The sequence below is a fragment of the Salmo salar genome, chromosome ssa03 (assembly GCF_905237065.1).
Source record: "Salmo salar chromosome ssa03, Ssal_v3.1, whole genome shotgun sequence".
Taxonomy (NCBI): domain Eukaryota; kingdom Metazoa; phylum Chordata; class Actinopteri; order Salmoniformes; family Salmonidae; genus Salmo; species Salmo salar.
In genome coordinates this window covers 61,445,602-61,465,888 of record NC_059444.1, presented here as the reverse complement: position 1 = coordinate 61,465,888, position 20,287 = coordinate 61,445,602, and the positions used below count along the sequence as shown (strand labels likewise).

General features: G+C 44.1%; 1 protein-coding gene across 2 annotated transcripts; it reads right to left on the bottom strand.

Annotated features, from left to right (window-relative positions):
• Positions 1 to 120: 120 nt before the first annotated feature.
• On the bottom strand, positions 121 to 19,442 carry LOC106601045 (histone-lysine N-methyltransferase EZH1). 2 transcript variants are annotated; one of them, XM_014192922.2, is made up of 20 exons: positions 19,147 to 19,442; positions 17,882 to 18,065; positions 17,683 to 17,808; positions 16,264 to 16,386; positions 12,858 to 12,975; positions 12,374 to 12,601; positions 11,511 to 11,613; positions 10,610 to 10,773; positions 8,522 to 8,613; positions 8,211 to 8,373; positions 5,938 to 6,110; positions 4,772 to 4,863; positions 4,532 to 4,560; positions 4,282 to 4,407; positions 2,805 to 2,983; positions 2,468 to 2,563; positions 2,220 to 2,301; positions 2,026 to 2,106; positions 1,798 to 1,929; positions 121 to 1,688 (listed from the first exon to the last, which is right to left on the bottom strand). In XM_014192922.2, the coding sequence occupies exons 2-19, from the start codon at positions 18,059 to 18,061 to the stop codon at positions 1,841 to 1,843; spliced, it is 2,244 nt and encodes a 747-aa protein (XP_014048397.1). In that variant the 5' UTR covers positions 18,062 to 18,065; positions 19,147 to 19,442; the 3' UTR covers positions 121 to 1,688; positions 1,798 to 1,840. The 2 variants fall into 2 exon arrangements, with proteins under 2 accessions (XP_014048397.1, XP_014048396.1); XM_014192921.2 differs by having other exon boundaries at positions 1,845 to 1,929.
• Positions 19,443 to 20,287: the final 845 nt, after the last annotated feature.

Genomic DNA, 20,287 nt, shown 5'->3' with positions numbered 1-20,287 from the left:
CTCATCCTAGCCCCCCACCCCCCCCAAATAGCGCTCCCCCACTTCCACATTTAATCCCTGGAGGAAACCAGAATTATCTCTGACTGACAATGGTACTCAACGACAAGATGCATATTGTAATAATGTATAAAGTTAAAAGTTTTATTTTCATAGGCATAAGTTGTACATAACGATAAATTCCATATTGTTTCAGTCACCTCCGTGCAGAAAGATCTCATCTTGTCATGGGTGTAAATGTTTTGGACTTAAGGATAAAATCCTGGGTGAATATCAGACCTGGATGTCAGTTCCACAATTCACTTTTATAAAGTGTGACAACATGATCAGATGGATGGTTATATGTACACAACATCCAGGTGGGGCACTTGAAAATTTAAATTGTCAAAAAACCTTATATTTCCTATTTTATTTTCCCGTGACGATTATAACCGTAAAATGGTTACCTGTAACACAGTCCTGTCCATTATATACAGTACAAACATCATAATGACAACCCTTCTCTTTCAGTTTAGATTCATTTGGCACTTACAGCTTTTTCAGGGAAGACTATAGTGTTCATGGTTCTTATATACGAATATAGTCTTTTTGGAGTTAGAAGAGCTGACGCTCATGTAAACTGAATGGCAAATTCTTCATAAAGTATACATATCACTGAGTACCAATGGCACAGGTGACTAGTTGTCAAACTAAAGGAGGAATGAGATCTCCCATCAACCACCACGTCAGAGTTCACATTCAGTTAGTCGGTTTCTCGTACGGTACGGCATATTTTTTGAAGAACATTGATATAAATGCACAGAAAGTTATTTCGCTATGTATGAAGGGGTGGTGTTGATGCTATAGCCACAGAGACAGGTCAGATACAGAGCTTTAGCATTATCATGAGTTTAGCATTGCCTCCAAAAGCTACCAGGAAGAGGCTTTTTCTGAGTAACAGCAAAGTTAGCAAGACAGGATACTGAGTTCCTCCATAGAGCTGCATTTGAAAATAAAAGCTAATTATCTTGCTAATGTGCTTACAGTTCATTTTAAACCAAAAGACAACACATGCGCTGTCTTTCACTGTTAATAGATACACTGTAGGCTAAAAGCTAGCATTGCTCATTGAGAGGACAAGCAATAGTTAATAGATGTGAGTACAGTAACAAAAATACAGAGAGAATAACACACAGCATGTTTTCCTGTTGAAAATAACAACAATGCCGTGAGGCTGATGGTACAGTATAAGCGATACATTGAATATATACTGTAGATAGTAGGTTTTGTTGCCATTCTAATTGCTTGTTTCGTTCCAGAAGCTTCACGTACACAGTTTCGCTAGGTGAGTGATAAAGCAGTGGGGAAGTGCGTCATACAGAGAGGAAGTGATATCACTGATGTGGTAGCACAAGGAAATTGTCACCAAGGGAGAAGAAAACCATTCAGCACTGTTGTCAATGGGGGACTAGTCAGTAACATAGATTGGGGATTGTAATTCTCCTCCATTACGGTGAATGTTTCACAGAGGCCAACAGAGCTTCTGTTTGTTGTGGTACTGTGGGGAGGAGCAGAAGCGTTACCAGGTGGCGGGGGAGGGGGTCAGTCAGCAAGGGGTCAGTGCGGGTGGTTGAAATGCAGCAGGTTAATGCTAGGCCACGTCGACCTCTCTCTCTATTCCCACATACTTCAGGGCATCATCCTGGCTGTACCTGTAAGGGGCAGGAGAGAGAGAGTCAGGACAGTGTGAAGGATCAGTGTAAAAAAAAATTGCAAGTCATCCCACAAATATCAGAGACAACCAAAGAAGGACTGCGATACCGTATTGTATCGAAGGCTCCAGTGTTCCCATGGCCACATGGCTCTACCTATAGTCGAAGAAGAGCTCCTCCCCCTGTAGGATAGCCCGTTTGGCAAAGATCCCGATGCGGTGGTCTCCATTCACCATGACCACTGCAACAACAACAGCCATCACATCACGGATTTGTACACGTCACCAAACCAAATCATCCCACAAAACAGGCGTTGAATTTTTCTATGTGATCCTACCCTTAGCGTAGCAGTTTGGGTTCACCGAGTGATTCGCAAATCGGATTTTATTCCCTTTCCTTGTGGCGTCCACGACAAAGTCTGTTGAGACATAACAGGAACAGTGTCGGCTCAGCGATCACAGAACACAGCGACTGTGATGTCCTTTAAAGGGTTAACTGTGCGTCATCAGAGTGTTGAAGAGTCATTATTACCATTGTTCAGGTTGAAGAGGAAGCTGGACATGTATTTGTCGTAGATCCTCCCCCGTCGGTCCGCCTCATCCTGCGAGATGAGCTGCAGACACAGACAGTTTCAGAGTGTGATGGTCAGACTAAATGTTTTATACATTAATACAAAGACGTTCATACAAACGCATACTGATACCGTATAAAACCCACGCCCAACTATACCCCATTACATGATAACGAAAGCTACGTTCAACAGTTTTATGTAGCCTCACCTCTCCACAGTACTCCGAGATGAACTCATTCTTCTGAACTGACTCTTTGATGAAGGTGCCCCACCCTGCCACATTTGAGGGGGCCAGCAGGAGGTGCTTGGAGAGGTCAGAGGTTAGAGGTCAGAGGTTAAAGTTGGCTGACATTTACATAAAATGACAAGACAACACCGGAATAATACAACTGTGCCTTTTATTCCTCAGCAAGTCATAAGCATGTTAATATGGGTTCTGACTCTGACCTGAATTCAGATACAGCACATCATCAGCTATCAAGCTACCTGTAAAACCAGCTTCTATTTTCTATTCCTTTGGACTGGAACATGACCCACTGGCCTACCTTCTTGAGCCCCCTTTGGATGCTGCAGTTCTTGCAGGAGACTACCTTGCTGTCCCAGTGGTCCGCGGCTCCACAAGTCATACACAGATCTGGGTCACATTCCCTCACCGCCAGGTAGCAGGGACACTGCTTGGTGTTGCACTGGGTCTTACAGCGGCAGCCTGGGAAACGGTTCTGGCCTGGAGAACATCATAACACCCCAGGGTAGTGTTCAGAGTCAGACAGGGGAACGTTCAGCGGAGAGGTTTATAGTCGCTTTTAGAAACAGCATAGAAACATACTGCGGTAACAGAGAGGCAGTATGAGTTATATGCCTCAGTGGACTAGAGAACTATTTTGTAACAGAATTCTCTGTGGCTGTGTGGCGAACGGCAACTGCATTTTCATTAATGAACGCTGCCTCAACGGTAAAAAATCTGCTGCTCTGTAATGTAACTCATCAATCACTGACCTCTGCTGGCAGCTATGCTGAAATACAGCTGTGCTGAGAGTAATGGAAAGCCTTCCGGGCAGAGGAAGAAGGAAAACGAGCAGCAGACAACTTAAATGTCCCTCTCCTCTCCAACAGGTTTAGCTGGAGGACAATACTCCATAACCAGAGTAGTAGCATTAGTCTTGTCTCTCCTCCTTCCTAAGTCTTCCTCCCTACAGTTTGTGTGGCCGTGTGTGTGCATCACCGAGCAGTGTTCAGTCATAGCGGTCTGTCTCGTATAAATGTAGGGATGGATGTTGTAGCTCAGGCACCGTGCCTGTCACATCTCTTTGATTCCTCTCCAGGGCTGTGGAGCTCAATCATAAAACCCTCCATACGCTGCTTCCTGTCAGAACCAGGGAAGGGGAGGGAGAACTGCATTTCTATTAGAACACAAAATGAGCCAAAGCTGTGAATTCAGAGCCAAGCTCTCTCTCAACATTCCTTCCTTCCGCCCTGTGGCCATTTGTGGAAGTGCGTGGGCCCAGCGGTTCTGGCTCCTTTCTCCTGGGATGAATGTGTCAGAGCATTGTGAACACGGCCCCATGCTGAACAGATGCCCATGCAGCTAACCAAACCCTGCCTGCCAGAGGACAGCTTATCCTGCGAACACACAGCGAGGAGTAGGATCGTCTTACACACTGTTCCACTGTCTATTATGGCCTGTCAAAAGGGCCTTTTTATCCACCGAGTAAAAGAGAGCTAGTCTTCAACAGAATTGTCCTGTGAACACATTCCTATTACAGAGTTGAGCTGTGAAACCTCTCGCTGTCAGTACAGGTAATTGTTGTACACATTTACCACAGCCAGTTTAGTGGAAGGAATGTTCAGTACGTGTTGAAATATGGCTGTTTTTACACTGATATGTCTTGGACTTCTGCAAATGGTCTCTCCGAGTTGGGAAGTGGTGTGTGTGTGTGTGTGTGTGTGTGTGTGTGTGTGTGTGTGTGTGTGTTAGGACATGGTGGTAGCAGTGGATGCGTGTTTGGGTAAGGTGACACTCACACTCGTGCTCACACTGGCAGAACTTCTCACAGAAATTCTGGGTCATCACACAGGGACAGGAGCTGTCACATGGGTGGTCCGGGTGGTCACATGGCTGGTAGTTGTACACCTGATTGGATGAGTTATCTAGAGAGGACAAAGGCTTTAATTATACAATGAGCAGATACATCATTCTTAATTAGTGTATAAGAAATGCATTTGACAATGTTAATTTGACTATTTCAATACTTCAGTCAAGTGAAGAACTCACCTTTCTTGAGCTGTATCTTTGCCCATAACCTACAGAAAGAAATGAAAAACACTTTCAATAATCATGTCTATTTCTGTAGAAAGGTATTTGAAAAAGAGCAGTTACTTTCATTTTCAGCACGGTTTAATCATTTTCTCCCACTGATCTGTGTATCAGGGTCCATTCTCACTACATTCCTATGAGGTCATGCTGCAACAGGGACTGGGAGTGCGTGAGCGTAAAAGTCGGCGGCCATCTTGCCTGTGCTTCCTCTTCTTCTTCTGAGGGGAGTTGCCACCATCCTCCAACGGAACACGATGGATCAGGACCTCTTTCACAGCAAACTCATACACCTGAAGAAGAGAGGGAACACACACATTAAACACACACATGCAGGCCTATTTGTCCACGCATTCACTACACGCATACACACAGATATGAGGCAACTATACACAGCTATGCAGAATGTTGTGTGGTTCTGGAATTGGTCCCACTGTGTAGTTGAGTGTCTCTCAAATTAAGCTGGGAAGCGCATCGCTGTATGTGATTACTCCATAAAACACCCGGCCCTCTCCTCCCCTATCAGAACCCACCACCATCTCAGCGTAATGCGCACACACACACACACACACACACACCTCCCCGCCATCCCACTCCCCACACACACCCGCAAAGCCCCAAACCACTTCTGCCTGCCAAAACCAGATTTGGCTTCCTCCCTAAAACAGACAGACACACATTACGCAGAGGGAGGGACTGGGAAGCTCGTAGCAGCGGTGTTTCTATCCAGCCAAACCACAGGCTCTCTGAGGGGTAACAGGGCCATGCTATAGAGTCACACTGGCGTTGTGTTGGGGGCCGGGTTGCTGCTGCAGGGGGCAAAGCTACTTTGCGATGTCTGTGGCGGATCTCTGTCGTCGCGCTTTGCCCTCTTTGTTTCTCGGTCTTTGTCTCTCTGTTTTGTTTTGGAGGATTTGAACGTGTCTCTCAATAGCTTTGTAAATCTGATCAGAGGGCCTAATATGTTCCCCATACAATACTCCCATAACACCCCCATAGTAGAGACACATAACATCCCCACAATACCTCAGCTCGGAAGGGATCCGTTTGCTATAAGCCGTCTGAGCCCGGAGACCGTAACAGAGTCTCTGAGAATAACAAAGATGTCATGTACATTTCGTAAAAGTCCTAATTTATGACTCGGCGTGTTGTTTACATTCCATTTGTAATCATCCCAATTTCCCACACAGTATTATGTGTTACGACACTTGTATCAATGCCAACACACTATAACACAGTCACAGCACCACTTCGTACTAGTCTGTAATGTGTTTCGGTCATTTGCGTGTTGTCCAGGAGACTTGCTTTAACTGGCGTATCAATAGAGTATATGAACATCCGGTGGGTGTAGGATCTTGGTGGTTCACCTGTTTGCAGGTCTTGGTGCTGATGAGGCGAGCGATGGAGCAGAAGTTGTTGTAGTAGGTTCCGTGCAGCACTCTGAACAGAGACTCCTCAGCCCCACTCCACTGGACAGGAGGTTCCACCTGCTCCTCCCCCGGACACAGCTTGGTGGGGGTCTGACAGCGAGAGTTGCTCTCTGACCGGACGCAAAAACACACACATGCGCACGCACACAGACACACGCACAGAGGGGGGGGGGATTTGAGACTCATGCACATACTACCCACTGCCAAAGGCAGAGAGCAACATGTTGCTTGGCAACAGGTTCAAGGCTGTGTTACTGTGACCACATGCTATGACTGGGGAACGCTTATTAGTCCGCTCATCAATCTGTTTTTACACATGATTTGAGCTAGAGGGGACGGCCGCTGGGCCACCAGCTTCAGTCGTCTGTCTTCAACATGAAGAGCTGCAGTGACATCACAGTACAGATATTAGTTCCTTCCAAACTGAATGCAAGAGAGAGACAGCAGAGAGAGTGAGTGAATGATTAAGACAGAGAAAATGAGAGCCTGAGGAGATTGTGCTTTCTCCCTCCCACTGTTCTCCACATGAATCTGTCAACAGAAAGAGGAAACCAGGGGGAGAGGCTGAGTGAAGAATCTATTGGTTTTGGAGCTGAAAACCGTGGTTGGGTTCTTGTGTTTGGAGAGCGAGTGAATGGTTTAAAAAAATAAAATCTTCTTCGGCCAATGTTCTCTTTTCTGATGTACTGCATTCAGCACACATGAACCACTCTGGCAGATGAGCATCATGGGGAACTTAGTCGAGCCATTCTGTCATTAATACACTGAGGTATGACAGATATACTGTAGTACCATAGCAGCTGAGGCATTAGTCTTCTCCCACCTAAAAAGATAGGAAGCTGGTAGTCTCCTATTCATGGTAGCATGTTTCGTCACAATATTGTTTTGAACGTTCGTTTTGGACTGATGCCCAACTGAGCATCCTACTCAATGTATTGTCAATGAGCGCTGATGAAAATGTACTCAAAAGTGCCCCAGCTAGCACAGTGGATCTGGGCAGATTCCGACTGAGAGTCCGCCTTCGCCAGTATTGCTTATGGCTAGGATGCGGGGATTGAGCTCGGGCCGATTCCGGTGAGAGTTATCTGGTCCAAATGTATTACTTGGGGCCTCGGGCCAATTGACGCTACTCTTTGGCAGATGATTACACGGGCTCCTTTATAGAATTAATATTTCATTATTTATTTTTCCATATTTTCTCATTGTTTCTGTGATCAAAAAATACAATTAACATTTAATTAAAATTCTTTATGAGTCCTGTGTAGTATTTTAGTATTTTGATACTTATGCAAGGCAATTGATAAGCATTAAAAACTTTGTGGATGGAGCTTCCCGAGTGGTGCAGCGGTCTAAGACACGGCATCGTAGTGCAGACTGCGTTGCTACAGGCATCGTCCGAGTTAGGGGAGGGTTTGGCCGGCCGGGATGTCCTTGTCCCATCGCGCTGTAGCGACTCCCATGGCGGGCCAGGCGCATGCATGCTGACACGGTCACCAGACACAATTTTTTTTTTTTGTGGATGGGTATAATTTGTATGTATAAAATGTATAATAGTAATATTTCAAATTACTAAAATCGGGTAATTTTGTATACATTTATTCACATTTGCATCGGGCTGCTTCTGCGGGGATTCTGGTAAGATGCCGGCAAAGTCGGTTGAATTCTGGTAGATGGAAACGGCCCGATGTACTTGGGCCAATTCTGGGCAGTCATTCATTCTGATTCCGGGCCGAGTCCGACACCGGGCCAATTCAATCAGTTCCGAACGCCTGGAAGAGGACCGCTTCCTCATTGCTAGCTGGGGAATTACAGTGGCTTAGAAATACAATGCAACTAAAAAAGAAGGCAAATAAAGAAAAACCTTTTGTCATAATTTTGATGTCGCCAGATTGACTTTAGATGCATGATGCGATCGAGTGACGAAGGTGCAACCTATGAATAGTACTTTAGAAGCTAGTCTTTCCCATACTTGTCTCTTAAAGTACTTACGGACCAGACAGACTAACATGAACATCGGCCGTGCGCAGTGGGTGGCCGTCCTATCGCCTCTGACCCCAGAACATCGGTCGTCATTTTCTGTTCATTTTCCAACGGTTCTACATGTTGAATCGCCACCGTTTGTCGACACCCAGCAGGTGCTCTACTGCGCACCGCTGACGTTTGTGTTGGTCTGTCTTGTCCCTTATAATGCTAGTGTTTCCCCAAGCTACCTGAGGAGCTGGTGGTCTCGTGGTCACTATCCACCTCCTTGGCCTCCTCAGTGGTGCCTGACGGGCCAGGGCAGCTGGAGCTGGGAGGGCGTGGCTGTCGCCGCCGCCGCCGGGACCTCTGGGAGCGGGGCATCTCCTGATCCGCAAACTCTTTGGCCCCTTTCTTTAGAGGGAGAGAGGAAGAGAGGGACAGAAATGAAGAGATAGGAGAGTGTTAAAGAAGGGATGAATGGATCAGAGTGTCATCATTGGCTTGTCTGTCTGTTGTCGGGCAGTTAAACACAGAGGACATGTAGAGGATCTGAGCACACCTGTAGCAGAAAGCAGTCCAGACCACAGGGCTCTGTCTCCATGCGAATCTCCTTGCTCTTCCTTTTGTAAACATTGGGCGTAGCGTGAAAAGCTGGAAAGACACATACTATTAGTATACTGATAGTAACAATATACTGTATGTTAGTAGAACTAATACTAGGGATGTAAAACATTCTGCCTGCTGCACAGACCCTATGGACACTATAGTCTAGAGCGCCTGGTTAAATTGTGCTTAGGAGCATATCAATTCTCTCCATGGTTAGAGTAGGAAGAAATATATGTCATTGTTGTAAAAATGTGTGTCTGCTACATGTACTATTATCATATATTAAAATATTGAATTACTTTGACATATTTAATTAGGTTACATTATGCTAATTTCCCAATGGTGGACAGAATGTGTTACTACATTACACATAGTAACATTTTTAACCACACAAGAATTGCAGGAAATACACATCTTTTTTATCTCAGATGGGTGATGTTAGTATTACAGTTTATAGTCATCAGGATCTCACAAAATCGATTGCTTAAAACAGATCAATACCCATACTTGCGTTCTAAATAGTAGGCATTTTGGGTATGCAAAAATAGAACGTTTTATAGTATTTTAAATGTTGAATGCTTTAAATGCCAGGATGTCATAGTAATTTGGGGTTTTCATCTAGTAGAATTCGCTGCACACCATTGAGGAAGAGAATCATTTTGAGACCAACGTGTGTTTGACAACAGCTGATAATCAGATATTTTGGACACTGCCACTGTTTTTGTCATACACGCCAGTCCTTAGTGGGACTTAGAACGCAGCTGTCATTTTCAGACCACGGTGGCTAGAAAAGAATTGAGCGCTCTGGCATTACATGAATTAATGGATTTGAGGGTTAAGCTATCATTCAAATGAAAGCCAACCTCTATTGCTATTGGAAACCGATGATGAGGTGGTGTTTTGTTGAAATTATCCAGTCCAAAAAGTGTTTCCTTTTCCGCTTTGGCCATCTACCAAAATCATTTTCTCACAGAGAAATACGTTGATAAATGGCTACGACAGGTTGTCATCATTCGACATATATATGTTGTATACCCAAGTTCATTGAGGTTCGTCTGGTAGAAGAGTGCTAATGGTACATATCACCACGGTTATTGTCCCAGTTCTATTGAGTTCAATACGATATCGATGTGAGTGATTAATATGCGTGCGCTATTGATTACAGTAGGACAAGCTAATCAATTGCATTCTTGAGTGACCGCTCGGTAAATATTAGTACGTGTGCAGTTTGTAAGGTGCTAATTTAGGGAAAGGGGGATACCTAGTCAGTTGTCCAACTGAATGTATTCAACTGAAATGTGTCTTCCGCATTTAACCCAACCCCTCTGAATCAGAGAGGTGTGGGGGGCTGCCTTAATCGACATCCACGTCTTCAGTGCCCGGGGAACAGTGGGTTAACTGCCTTGCTCAGGGGCAGAACGGCAGATTTTTACCCTGTCAGCTCGGGGATTTGATCCAGCAACCTTTCGGTTACTGGCCCAACGCACTAACCATTTAGCAAAATACAAGTATTCTGAACATGTGTGTAGGGTGTAACTTTTATGTATTGGTCTTCAAAATATCACAAGTATTTCAGCATATTGATTATGAATTTGGACATTTAAAACCCGTGTTTTGACACTCGGCCATAAATCAAAAAGCCATGACAATAGGAAGCAGCAACAGTGTCATTTTCAACGTTTTTCAAGGAATACAAACGGTACTTTTAAAATTATTTTAAAACTGAATTCTACTTTATCAGGTAAAAACTACTGAATGAGCCCAAAAACATGCTACGATTCATTGATTTTGATGATATTAGTGAACTCGTGAAAATATGTTTGTCCTGGCTAGTAATAATGCATTTATTATAACACTAGAGATGTGTTGATTCCAAGAGAGTCCGAGTGAGACAGAGAGAAAAAAGAAAAACAAAAATCGAGGAAAAGCCACATGTTGACAGATGTCAATAGGTTAAAAACACAGAGAGTTAGAGAGAGAGAGAGAGTTAGAGAGAGATACAGAAACTGAAAGAAAAGAGTAAACCCATAGGACACATTACGGTGGAGGAAGCAGTCGTATTTGAAGCAGCGCCTGCAGAACAGCGTATGGAAGGAGTGTAGGGACTGCTCCCGCTGGACAGACTTGGCGAACGGCCCGTCTATGTTAGGGGTGCAGAGGGGGGGCAGCTTTACCGGGCTGGGGGGCTCCAGGAGGTCCTTGTACCTAGGGAGGTGTCATTTGGGGAAGAAGGGGATAAAACAAAACATAGCCTTACCATGCATAATATAACTTTGTATTAGGATTGTATTTTGTATGAGCATGGTATATGGCATGATATACAGTAGAAGTGGGAAACTACAGTAAGTAGCTGTATTCTGACTCAAGTAGGCCTATGCCAGGGGTAGGCAACTAGATTCAGCCGTTGGACGATTTTTGTCGGAGCGGATGGTTGGGGGGCCGGAACATAATTCTAATAATTTGTACATTGCAAATAGACCACAACTAAGCCCAAAAAGAAATTGCATTTGGAAATAACAATAATTTCATACCTTGATTACATTGAGACACGATCAAGTCAAATTTTATTTTTGTGGGAATACTTGGGAACAGATTTCCTAAATGAAACAAATATTTTGTTGAATTCCTGGTGATTTTACAGTCCTTTTCTTTTTTACGAAAAACAAAACATCATTATTCTTTGTTTTACTAAAAGCTTTGGGGGGCCCTGTTGCCGACCCCTGGCCTATGCTCATTTGCAGGTGGATTTGGATGAGAGTGTTTAGTTTGCGGTATTTTATAAGAAAAAGGCCTTTCAGACGGGGATGGAACAACTTTTCATTTGAGTGTGAGAAGAGAAGGCAGAGAGCATTATTAGCATGTCCCTGCGAGCTCCCATCTCCATGGTGAACACTAAGCAACGCTCGGCTAAGCACAGCACAGTTGTTGGGCACTTTTCTTACTTTTCCTTCAGCTCCTCCGTCGTACCCTTGTAGGGGAACATTGAGGCGATGGCCGTGAATATCTTATCATGCGGGATCTTCTTTTTGGCAGCCAAATCCCTCACTAAGGAAGGTAGTGAGAAGAAAAGCAAAGAGAAGATAATTAGCAACTCAACCACCCCTTTTCTAGTTCCAAATTCCCATTGAGATGTAATTGTATTTGCACTTTTTGCCATGTAAGCAATCATATTGGAACGATAGCAAAGTCCCGAGCCTATTGAGAAGGACTGTTTGTCCATGTGCTCTGTGTATTGAGAGAGTACCAATGGGTGTTTATCATACTGATGTGTTCTGACACTGAGTGACAGTGTCTGATGCCACAGTATCTCTCTATGTGAGTGTCACCCCCCCCACCAGTTCCCATAATCCCTGGTGCTCTCTATGTGCCAGAGGTCAAAGGGCCTTGTAACCAGAACCTGGTCGTGTTGTATTGGTGTTATGACCAAACATGTTACCCCATCCACCCTGTCTGTCCCTGGGACAGTCTATGTAAACAATGTCAGGCAGTGCCACCGTGCTGGGACAGAGCGACCTGCTGGCTCCTGTACAACATGGGGTACAGTACAGTCACAGTGATCAACCTGACCTGTACCCGCTGTTCTCTCATGCCACTGGTAAGAGTAGGAGGACAAGTCTATAGCAAATACAAATAAGCATGCACTTTCACTTCAGATAGTCCAGCATAGTAAAACCAGTGACTCTCATATAGAAAACAGCACGTATTGCCTTTTGTTAGATAAGCATCCAATCACATCTAGGAGATATGAACAACTGTGTTAATTGTGGTTACATCTTTCAGTCAAAAGACTCTGGAGGACACTTACCCTCTATGACACTCCTCCTCTTCCTCCTGAAGAAGGCTGTGGGCCCCACCTTGGCCTCCTCAGTCCCTTCCCCATTGCTCTTCCTCACCCCTGTCTCCTCCTCCTCTTTCCCCCCTTTCTCCTCCGCCGCCTCCTCCTCCTCCTCCTCCTCTTCCTCCTCCTGGTCTGAGTACTGGCTCAAGGCCTCCACCAACTCTTTAAAGATCTCGTCGTTGATGAACCCTCCCTCTGGGAGACAAACCACACAGTCAACATGTCAGCACCTACTGATGACATCAGGCAATATACGTCAGCACATATCCCCTAAACAATTAAGATTGCCCCAGCAGCACACAGCAACGCACGTACTGTACCGATGACATCCTGGAGCACGCCTAACCCCCACGTCTTCAATAATATAACTCCGTGATAGATCAGGCTGACAGTGTGCATAATCGAAACAGGACAGAAAGGATGATATCCCTAGTCTAGGTAGGTAGGTCACCTCTGTCTCCATGGACACCGTCATAGTTGTCGATGAGCTCCTCCAGGAAGGCCTCGTCCTGCTCCAACACCTCGTCTCCCATGTAGGGGATGTTATGGAGGAACGTCTCATCCTCCACCTAGAAAACATTATTATTATTATTATTTTTTTTTTTAACTAGGCAAGTGAGTTAAGAACAAATTCTTATTTACAATGACGGCCTACCTCGGCCAAACCCGGACGACGCTGGGCCAATCGTGCGCCGCCCTATGGATGTGATGCAGGTTCTTTATTTTGACTATTTTCTACATTGTAGAATAATAGTGAAGGCATCAAAACTATGAAATAACACATATGGAATCATATAGTAACCAAAAAAGTATTAAACAAATACAAATATATTTGAGATTCTTCAAATAGCCACCCTTTGCCTTGATGACAGCTTTGCACACTCTTGGTATTCTCTGAAACAGCTTCACCTGGAATGCTTTTCCAACAGTATTGAAGGAGTTCCCACATATGCTGAGCACTTGTTGGCTGCTTTTCCTTCACTCTGCAGTCCGACTCATCCCAAACCATCTCAATTTGGTTGAGGTCGGGTGATTGTGGAGGCCAGATCATCTGATGCAGCACTCCATCACTCTCCTTCTTGATAAAATACAGTGGGGGAAAAAAGTATTTGATCCCCTGCTGATTTTGTACGTTTGCCCACTGACAAAGAAAGGATCAGTCTATAATTTTAATGGTAGGGTTATTTGAACAGTGAGAGACAGAATAACAACAAAAATATCCAGAAAAACGCATGTCAAAAATGTTATAAATTGATTTGCATTGTAATGAGGGAAATAAGTATTTGACCCCCTCTCAATCAGAAAGATTTCTGGCTCCCAGGTGTCTTTTATACAGGTAACGAGCTGAGATTAGGAGCACACTCTTAAAGGGAGTGCTCCTAAACGCAGCTTGTTACATGTAAAAAAAGACACCTGTCCACAGAAGCAATCAATAAATCAGATTCCAAACTCTCCACCATGGCCAAGACCAAAGAGCTCTCCAAGGATGTCAGGGACAAAATTGTAGACCTACACAAGGCTGGAATGGACTACAAGACCATCACCAAGCAGCTTGGTGAGAAGGTGACAACATTTGCTGCGATTATTCGCAAATGGAAGAAACACAAAAGAACTGTCAATATCCCTCGGCCTGGGGCTCCATGCAAGATCTCACCTCGTGGAGTTGCAATGATCATGAGAACGGTGAGGAATCAGCCCAGAACTACACGGGAGGATCTTGTCAATGATCTCAAGGCAGCTGGAACCATAGTCACCAAGAAAACAACTGGTAACACACTACGCCGTGAAGGACTGAAATCCTGCAGCGCCCGCAAGGTCCCCCTGCTCCAGAAAGCACATATACATGCCCGTCTGAAGTTTGCCAATGAACATCTGAATGACTCAGAGGACAACTGGTGAAAGTGTTGTGGTCAGATGAGACCAAAATGGAGCTCTTTGACATCAACTCAACTCGCCGTGTTTGGAGGAGGGGGAATGCTGCCTATGACCCCAAGAACACCATCTCCACCGTCAAACATGGAGGTGGAAACATTATGCTTTGGGGGTGTTTTTCTGCTAAGGGGACAGGACAACTTCACTGCATCAAAGGGACGATGGACGGGGCCATGTACCGTCAAATCTTGGGTGAGAACCTCCTTCCCTCAGCCAGGGCATTGAAAATGGGTCGTGGATGGGTATTCCAGCATGACAATGACCCAAAACACACGGCCAAGGCAACAAAGGAGTGGCTCAAGAAGAAGCACATTAAGGTCCTGCAGTGGCCTAGCCAGTCTCCAGACCTTAATCCCATAGAAAATCTGTGGAGGGAGCTGAAGGTTCCAGTTGCCAAACGTCAGCCTCGAAACCTTAATGACTTGGAGAAGATCTGCAAAGAGGAATGGGACAAAATCCCACCTGAGATGTGTACAAACCTGGTGGCCAACTACAAGAAACGTCTGACCTCTGTGATTGCCAACAAGGGTTTTGCCACCAAGTACTAAGTCATGTTTTGCAGAGGGGTCAAATACTTATTTCCCTCATTAAAATGCAAATCATTTTATAACATTTTTGACATGTGTTTTTCTGGATTTTTTTGTTGTTGTTATTCTGTCTCTCACTGTTCAAATAAACCTACCATTAAAATGATCGACTGATCATTTCTTTGTAAGTGGGTAAACATACAAAATCAGCAGGGGATCAAATACTTTTTCCCCCCACTGTAGCCCTTACACAGCCTGGAGGTGTGTTGGGTCATTGTCCTGTTGAAAAACAAATGATAGTCCAACGAAGCCCAAACCAGATGGGATGGCATATTGCTGCAGAATGCTGTGGTAGCCATGCTGGTTAAAAGCACCCCCCACACCAAAACACCTCCTCCTCAATGCTTTACGGTGGGAAATACACATGCGAAAATCATCCGTTCACCCACACTGCGTCTCACAAAGACATGACGGTTGGATACAAAAATCTCCAATTTGGACTCTAGATCAAAGGACAAATTTCCACCGGTCTAATGTCCATTGCTCGTGTTTCTTGGCCCAAGCAAGTTTCTTCTTCTTATTGGTGTCCTTTAGTAGTGGTTTCTTTGTAGCAATTTCACCATGAAGGCCTGATTCACACAGTCTCCTGTGAACAGTTGACGTTGAGATGTGTCTGTTGCTCGAACTCTGTGAAGCATTTATTTGGGCAGAAATGTCTGATGCTGGTAACTCTAATGAACATATCCTCTGCAGCAAAGGTAACTTTGGGTCTTCCTTTCCTGCGGCGGTCCTCGTGAGAGCCAGTTTCATCATAGCGCTTGATGGTTTTTGCGACTGCACTTGAAGGATCTTTCAAAGTTGTTGAAAATGTTCCGTATTGACTGACCTTCATGTCTTAAAGTAATGATGGACTGTCATTTCTCTTTGCTTATTTGAGCTGTTCTTTCCATAATATGGACTTGGTCTTTTACCAAATAGGGCTATCTTCTGTATACCCCCCTACCTTGTCACAACACAACTGATTGGCTCAAACACATTAAGGAAAGAATTTCAAAAAAATTACTTTTAAGAAGGCACACCTGTTAATTAAAATGCATTCCAGGTGACTACCTCATGAAGCTGGTTGAGAGAATGCCAAGAGTGTGCAAAGCTGTCATCAAGGCAAAGGGTGGGTATTTGAAGAATCTCAAATATAAAATCTATTTAGATTTGTTTAACACTTTTTTGGTTACTATATGATTCCATATGCGTTATTTCATAGTTTTGATGCCTTCACTATTATTCTACAATGTAGAAAATAGTCAAAATAAAGAAAAACCCTTGAATGAGTAGGTGTTCTAAAACCTTTGACCGGTAGTGTATACTGAATGTGTGTGTGTTGTCGGGAAAGCCCCATACCATGAAGTTCTGCTGCAGAGGGGACCAGGAGTACATGAAGGGGATTCCTGCCACGGTCGTCAGGGGCCGCATGGCAACCGCCTGAGCTTTAAACGCTGGGAAGCCAAACTCCACCATGCACAACTGTGATTGGACCAGAGACAGATGGGTGAGTATGACAAAGGAGGACAGACCAGCACTGGATTATAACCAACAGGTAGGCTACTATTACCCAAATCAATAAAGACAATGCAATATCCACTGACACTACTCTGAAATGAACTAGGAAACAAATACCAAGACACTAGAGAAGAGCATAGTGAGAGTTTCAGGAATACAAGATGCTGCTCTGTCTGCCTCCAGGCTGTTTTCATCATAGGTTCTGAGAAAGTTTAGTTATTGACCTCAGTAAGGCAGCCTCATGAACCCTTTTTTTGGCAGCTCAGCATCTCCCTGAAAAGGGATGAAACATCACGGTCCTGTCGGCCTGATGGGAGAGCAGACCCTGGCCTCGTTAGTGAGGCAGGAGTCAGAATGGGCTATAAAGGGCTAGTTATTGGCCAAAATGTAGTTTTCCCCTTAAATACACATACACAAAAGTAAATCTTCTTCATGAGATGGCCATAAATAATAACTGGTAGTGCTGCAAAAATGTTGAAAGGTCTAGAACTAACCTTATAAATTGCCGAGGTGTACTCCCCTTTGAGGACACAAACTCAAGTACATAGCACAAATATTATGAAAAATCTGATATCATTTTTTTCCTATTCAACAAAAGTGGCACAATAGGGCTTGGAATTACTGAAATGCTTTCTAAATATAGTAACAGTCAAATTATAAACGACACTGTAAGATTTCACCTTTCTTATAACTCTAAAATAAATGTGATCATACACACATTCTCTGGGCAAACCAGAGACACCGTTCAAATGTGTGCAGACCAACAATGTCTACAACTCCTGGATTGCTGGTGCTCTGTATTGGCCATTGAGAGGCTTTGAAGCCACCGGTCGGCCATATTGGCACTCCCCAGTAGGAGCAGTCCTCCATAGGAATGAAAGGAATTCTAAAGTATTTCAATTAAATGTATCGAAGACAAAATGACATGCATTTAAGTATTTGCTGCAGAGTCGTTACAACCTCATATTTAAGCACTAAGTGATTTTGTCCATCTGTGACCAAGAGAAAGTGGACTTGTTTCAATTCTACAAAATTATTTTGGATTTTTTTCCTGTTGAAACTAGAAATCCATCTGTGAACATCAATGCGAGATGAAACTGCTATTGTTGCATCTGCTAGGCTCTCCCGTTTCATAAGAGCTATTGCAAGCGCAGCTACGAGGTTCACTGGCACAGGAAATCGTTGCTTTGTCTGGATAGGCCAGAAAATGTGATGTGTCGCCTCCTACTGTATGTCTCTCTATCCTTTTGTCTCTCTCACCTTTTTGCCGGGTAGCGCTCCACCTGGGGTAGACAGGGGAACTGACTGGATCCTCAGCTTGGACCACTCCTCGTTCAGAAGGTTGGTACGTTCCTCTATCTTCTGCCGGTTGGACATGAACAAGGCCTGGAAAAGACAGGAAATGTAAGAAGAGTTTGTAATACCTATACACACAATCTCTCCCTCTCATTATCCTTACCTTGACCTCCTCTGCGTTTTTAAAGCGTTTCAGCTGACGGAGGCGCATGTACTCAGACTTCACCCTCTTCCTCCACTCCAACAGGCTTCGGGAGGGTATGTTGGAGGCAGGACAAGGTGTTGGGGTTGGGATCAGGGCCGGGACTGGGTCTGAGACAGGGGCCTCTGGGGCCTTCTCCATGGTCCTGCACAATGATAGAAATGACTGGAGTTACTGGCACTGACACAAAGACGAAACACATGGAAGTGCCCTGGTCAATCATGCTAAAGAACACTTTTCTATTTCACCAATTCTTAAGGGTCAATTTTTGTGTTGTTAGAAGTAGTGTTAAAGGAGGATATCACTGTTCGTGTGAATGTGGTGTGTGAATTGGTTGTGCCTAACTCCAAAAATACCTTTTACTTGGATCTGGAATGTGATAACATCAATGGCAATTGGAAAAGTAATTTTCCAAGAGCTTCCCGTAAGAGAAGTGATTCAGCCCCCCCACCCACACACACACACACACACACACACACACACACACACACACACACACACACACACACACACGAATGACTCAAACTTCTGCATGCTTGTGCGTGAGCGAACCACCGCCCCCTTCTGTTCAAAAGTACCAAGGACTGCATTAAAAAGGCTTTTAAAAAAACACCTTCCAGTGCATCCTGGTCAGCGCTATAATGTGCCATTCGTAATCTTATCATGTGGGACTAGAACAACGGAATCATACAATAATAATAATAAAGTAAAACCTATAATAAGGTGAAACCGCAAGCACGTCTAACTTGTCATATACCCAGACTAAATGGCAGTCTGAAAAACACGTTCTCCCCTACACATACAACATCAGTAAAAGTGGGCGTTTCTCTTCTGAAAACCAATATGAAAACAGAGCAGCTAAGTGCGTAGTACACTTTTCCAGGATTTCATAACCTCTTCTGCAGAATTCTATAACCCTATCCCACAAAAATGCTGTGGGATTGGTGAGAAGCAACATAAATGTGGCGCTGCGTAAAGGCTTTTCGTTTTCAGGGCAAATGAGTCGTATTAACCGTACCAGACATTAGCCTTAGAATCCTACACCCTTAGAATCCAACACCAACAGTCGATAACAGAAGTCACATACGTTGATGCATCGCCTATCCATTTCAATTATGTTAGTTTTACGCCCAACCAACAACATTATAATGTGATATTTCTAATGCGCTTCTCTGGGATGCTCGCACACATGTTCAGTTTTGATACAGTGTCGCAGTTAGAAATACCTTTAAGGATCCTCGTGTCCTCTTATCTGTAGCGACTTGAGCTCGCCACTAAAGCGTTCAACTCCCCGTTTGAAATCCACCATAAAATACGGATTTCTTCGCTACAGACGCGGAGTAAATAATAGGGTCCGTGTATTTGTGTTCACACGCCGATGGGATCCGAAGATTCCTATGTCGTCCGCAAGCATGCTGAAATTGAAGTTGTACAGTTAAAAGCTGCGCACTTCACTGGCTCAGTTAGAGAGTGACGTCTTTATTATGATCACTCTGTGCTTGGTAGCTGGACTGGGGTAAAACGCGTGCGACTTGAAAGTATATGGACATTTGGATAGCCCACATGTAGTTTATGAATGATTCTACGCGCTAGGGCTACACGCCTACTATAAGGCTACTACTAACGTTATTAATACTATCAGAATACTATTACTATAAGTCAACTATTACATATGCGACTAAGCTACTAATAACTAGTGGATAATACTCATTTATCAAAATGCTACAGTTGATAGGTAGTCATAATAATGATGTTTAATATGTTTATTATTTGTTCATATAATGAGATATATTTTTTTAAATAAAAAGTCAAATAGAACAAATGCCTGTACCTATATGGATGTAATGCATTTTAATATGAGGGTCCGGTGATGGTATTTGGGAAGGTTATAGTATCATTAGTTCATCACCAACAACCTTTGCTCTCATACTGTATATTGGTCAGGTACCCTGTTGTATTTTTCCTTAATTCACGTGTACATGTCATACACATTTATACAGGGGTAATAATAAACATATATTATCAATGAGTATTGTTCCTCAGTCCTTCATGGAAGAGGAGGACCATGCTGATGATATCATGGCAGAGGAAGCTCCTCCAGCCTCCTGTCTAGCGCATGTTGTTTTCCTCCTCTCAAGGGGCGGGTGCGCAGTGCGAGCTGGGGCTGTGGCACGCTACTCACAGTCACGTGATTCTCAGAGGAAGGAGAACTCGCCTGATCCAGTAACACAGAGAACCCAGCGGCCCGGCCTGACCCATGTTAGCTGTGTTCAACAGTCAGTGCTCTTTGAACAGTAGCCTAGCCTACTATTAGAGACGTACTGCTTTTTTATGATACACTATGTCTGTTTAAATTAAAAGGCAAAT

Excerpts from the sequence above, each read along its gene's own strand:
- LOC106601045 (XM_014192921.2), bottom strand. The coding sequence starts at position 18,061 with ATGGAGAAGGCCCCAGAGGCCCCTGTCTCAGACCCAGTCCCGGCCCTG. Across the intron at positions 2,107-2,219 it reads CCTCTTCAACCTGAACAATG|ACTTTGTCGTGGACGCCACA; the intron begins GTAATAATGACT and ends ATGTCTCAACAG. Across the intron at positions 1,689-1,844 it reads GAGCTCTTCTTCGACTATAG|GTACAGCCAGGATGATGCCC; the intron begins GTAGAGCCATGT and ends TGCCCCTTACAG.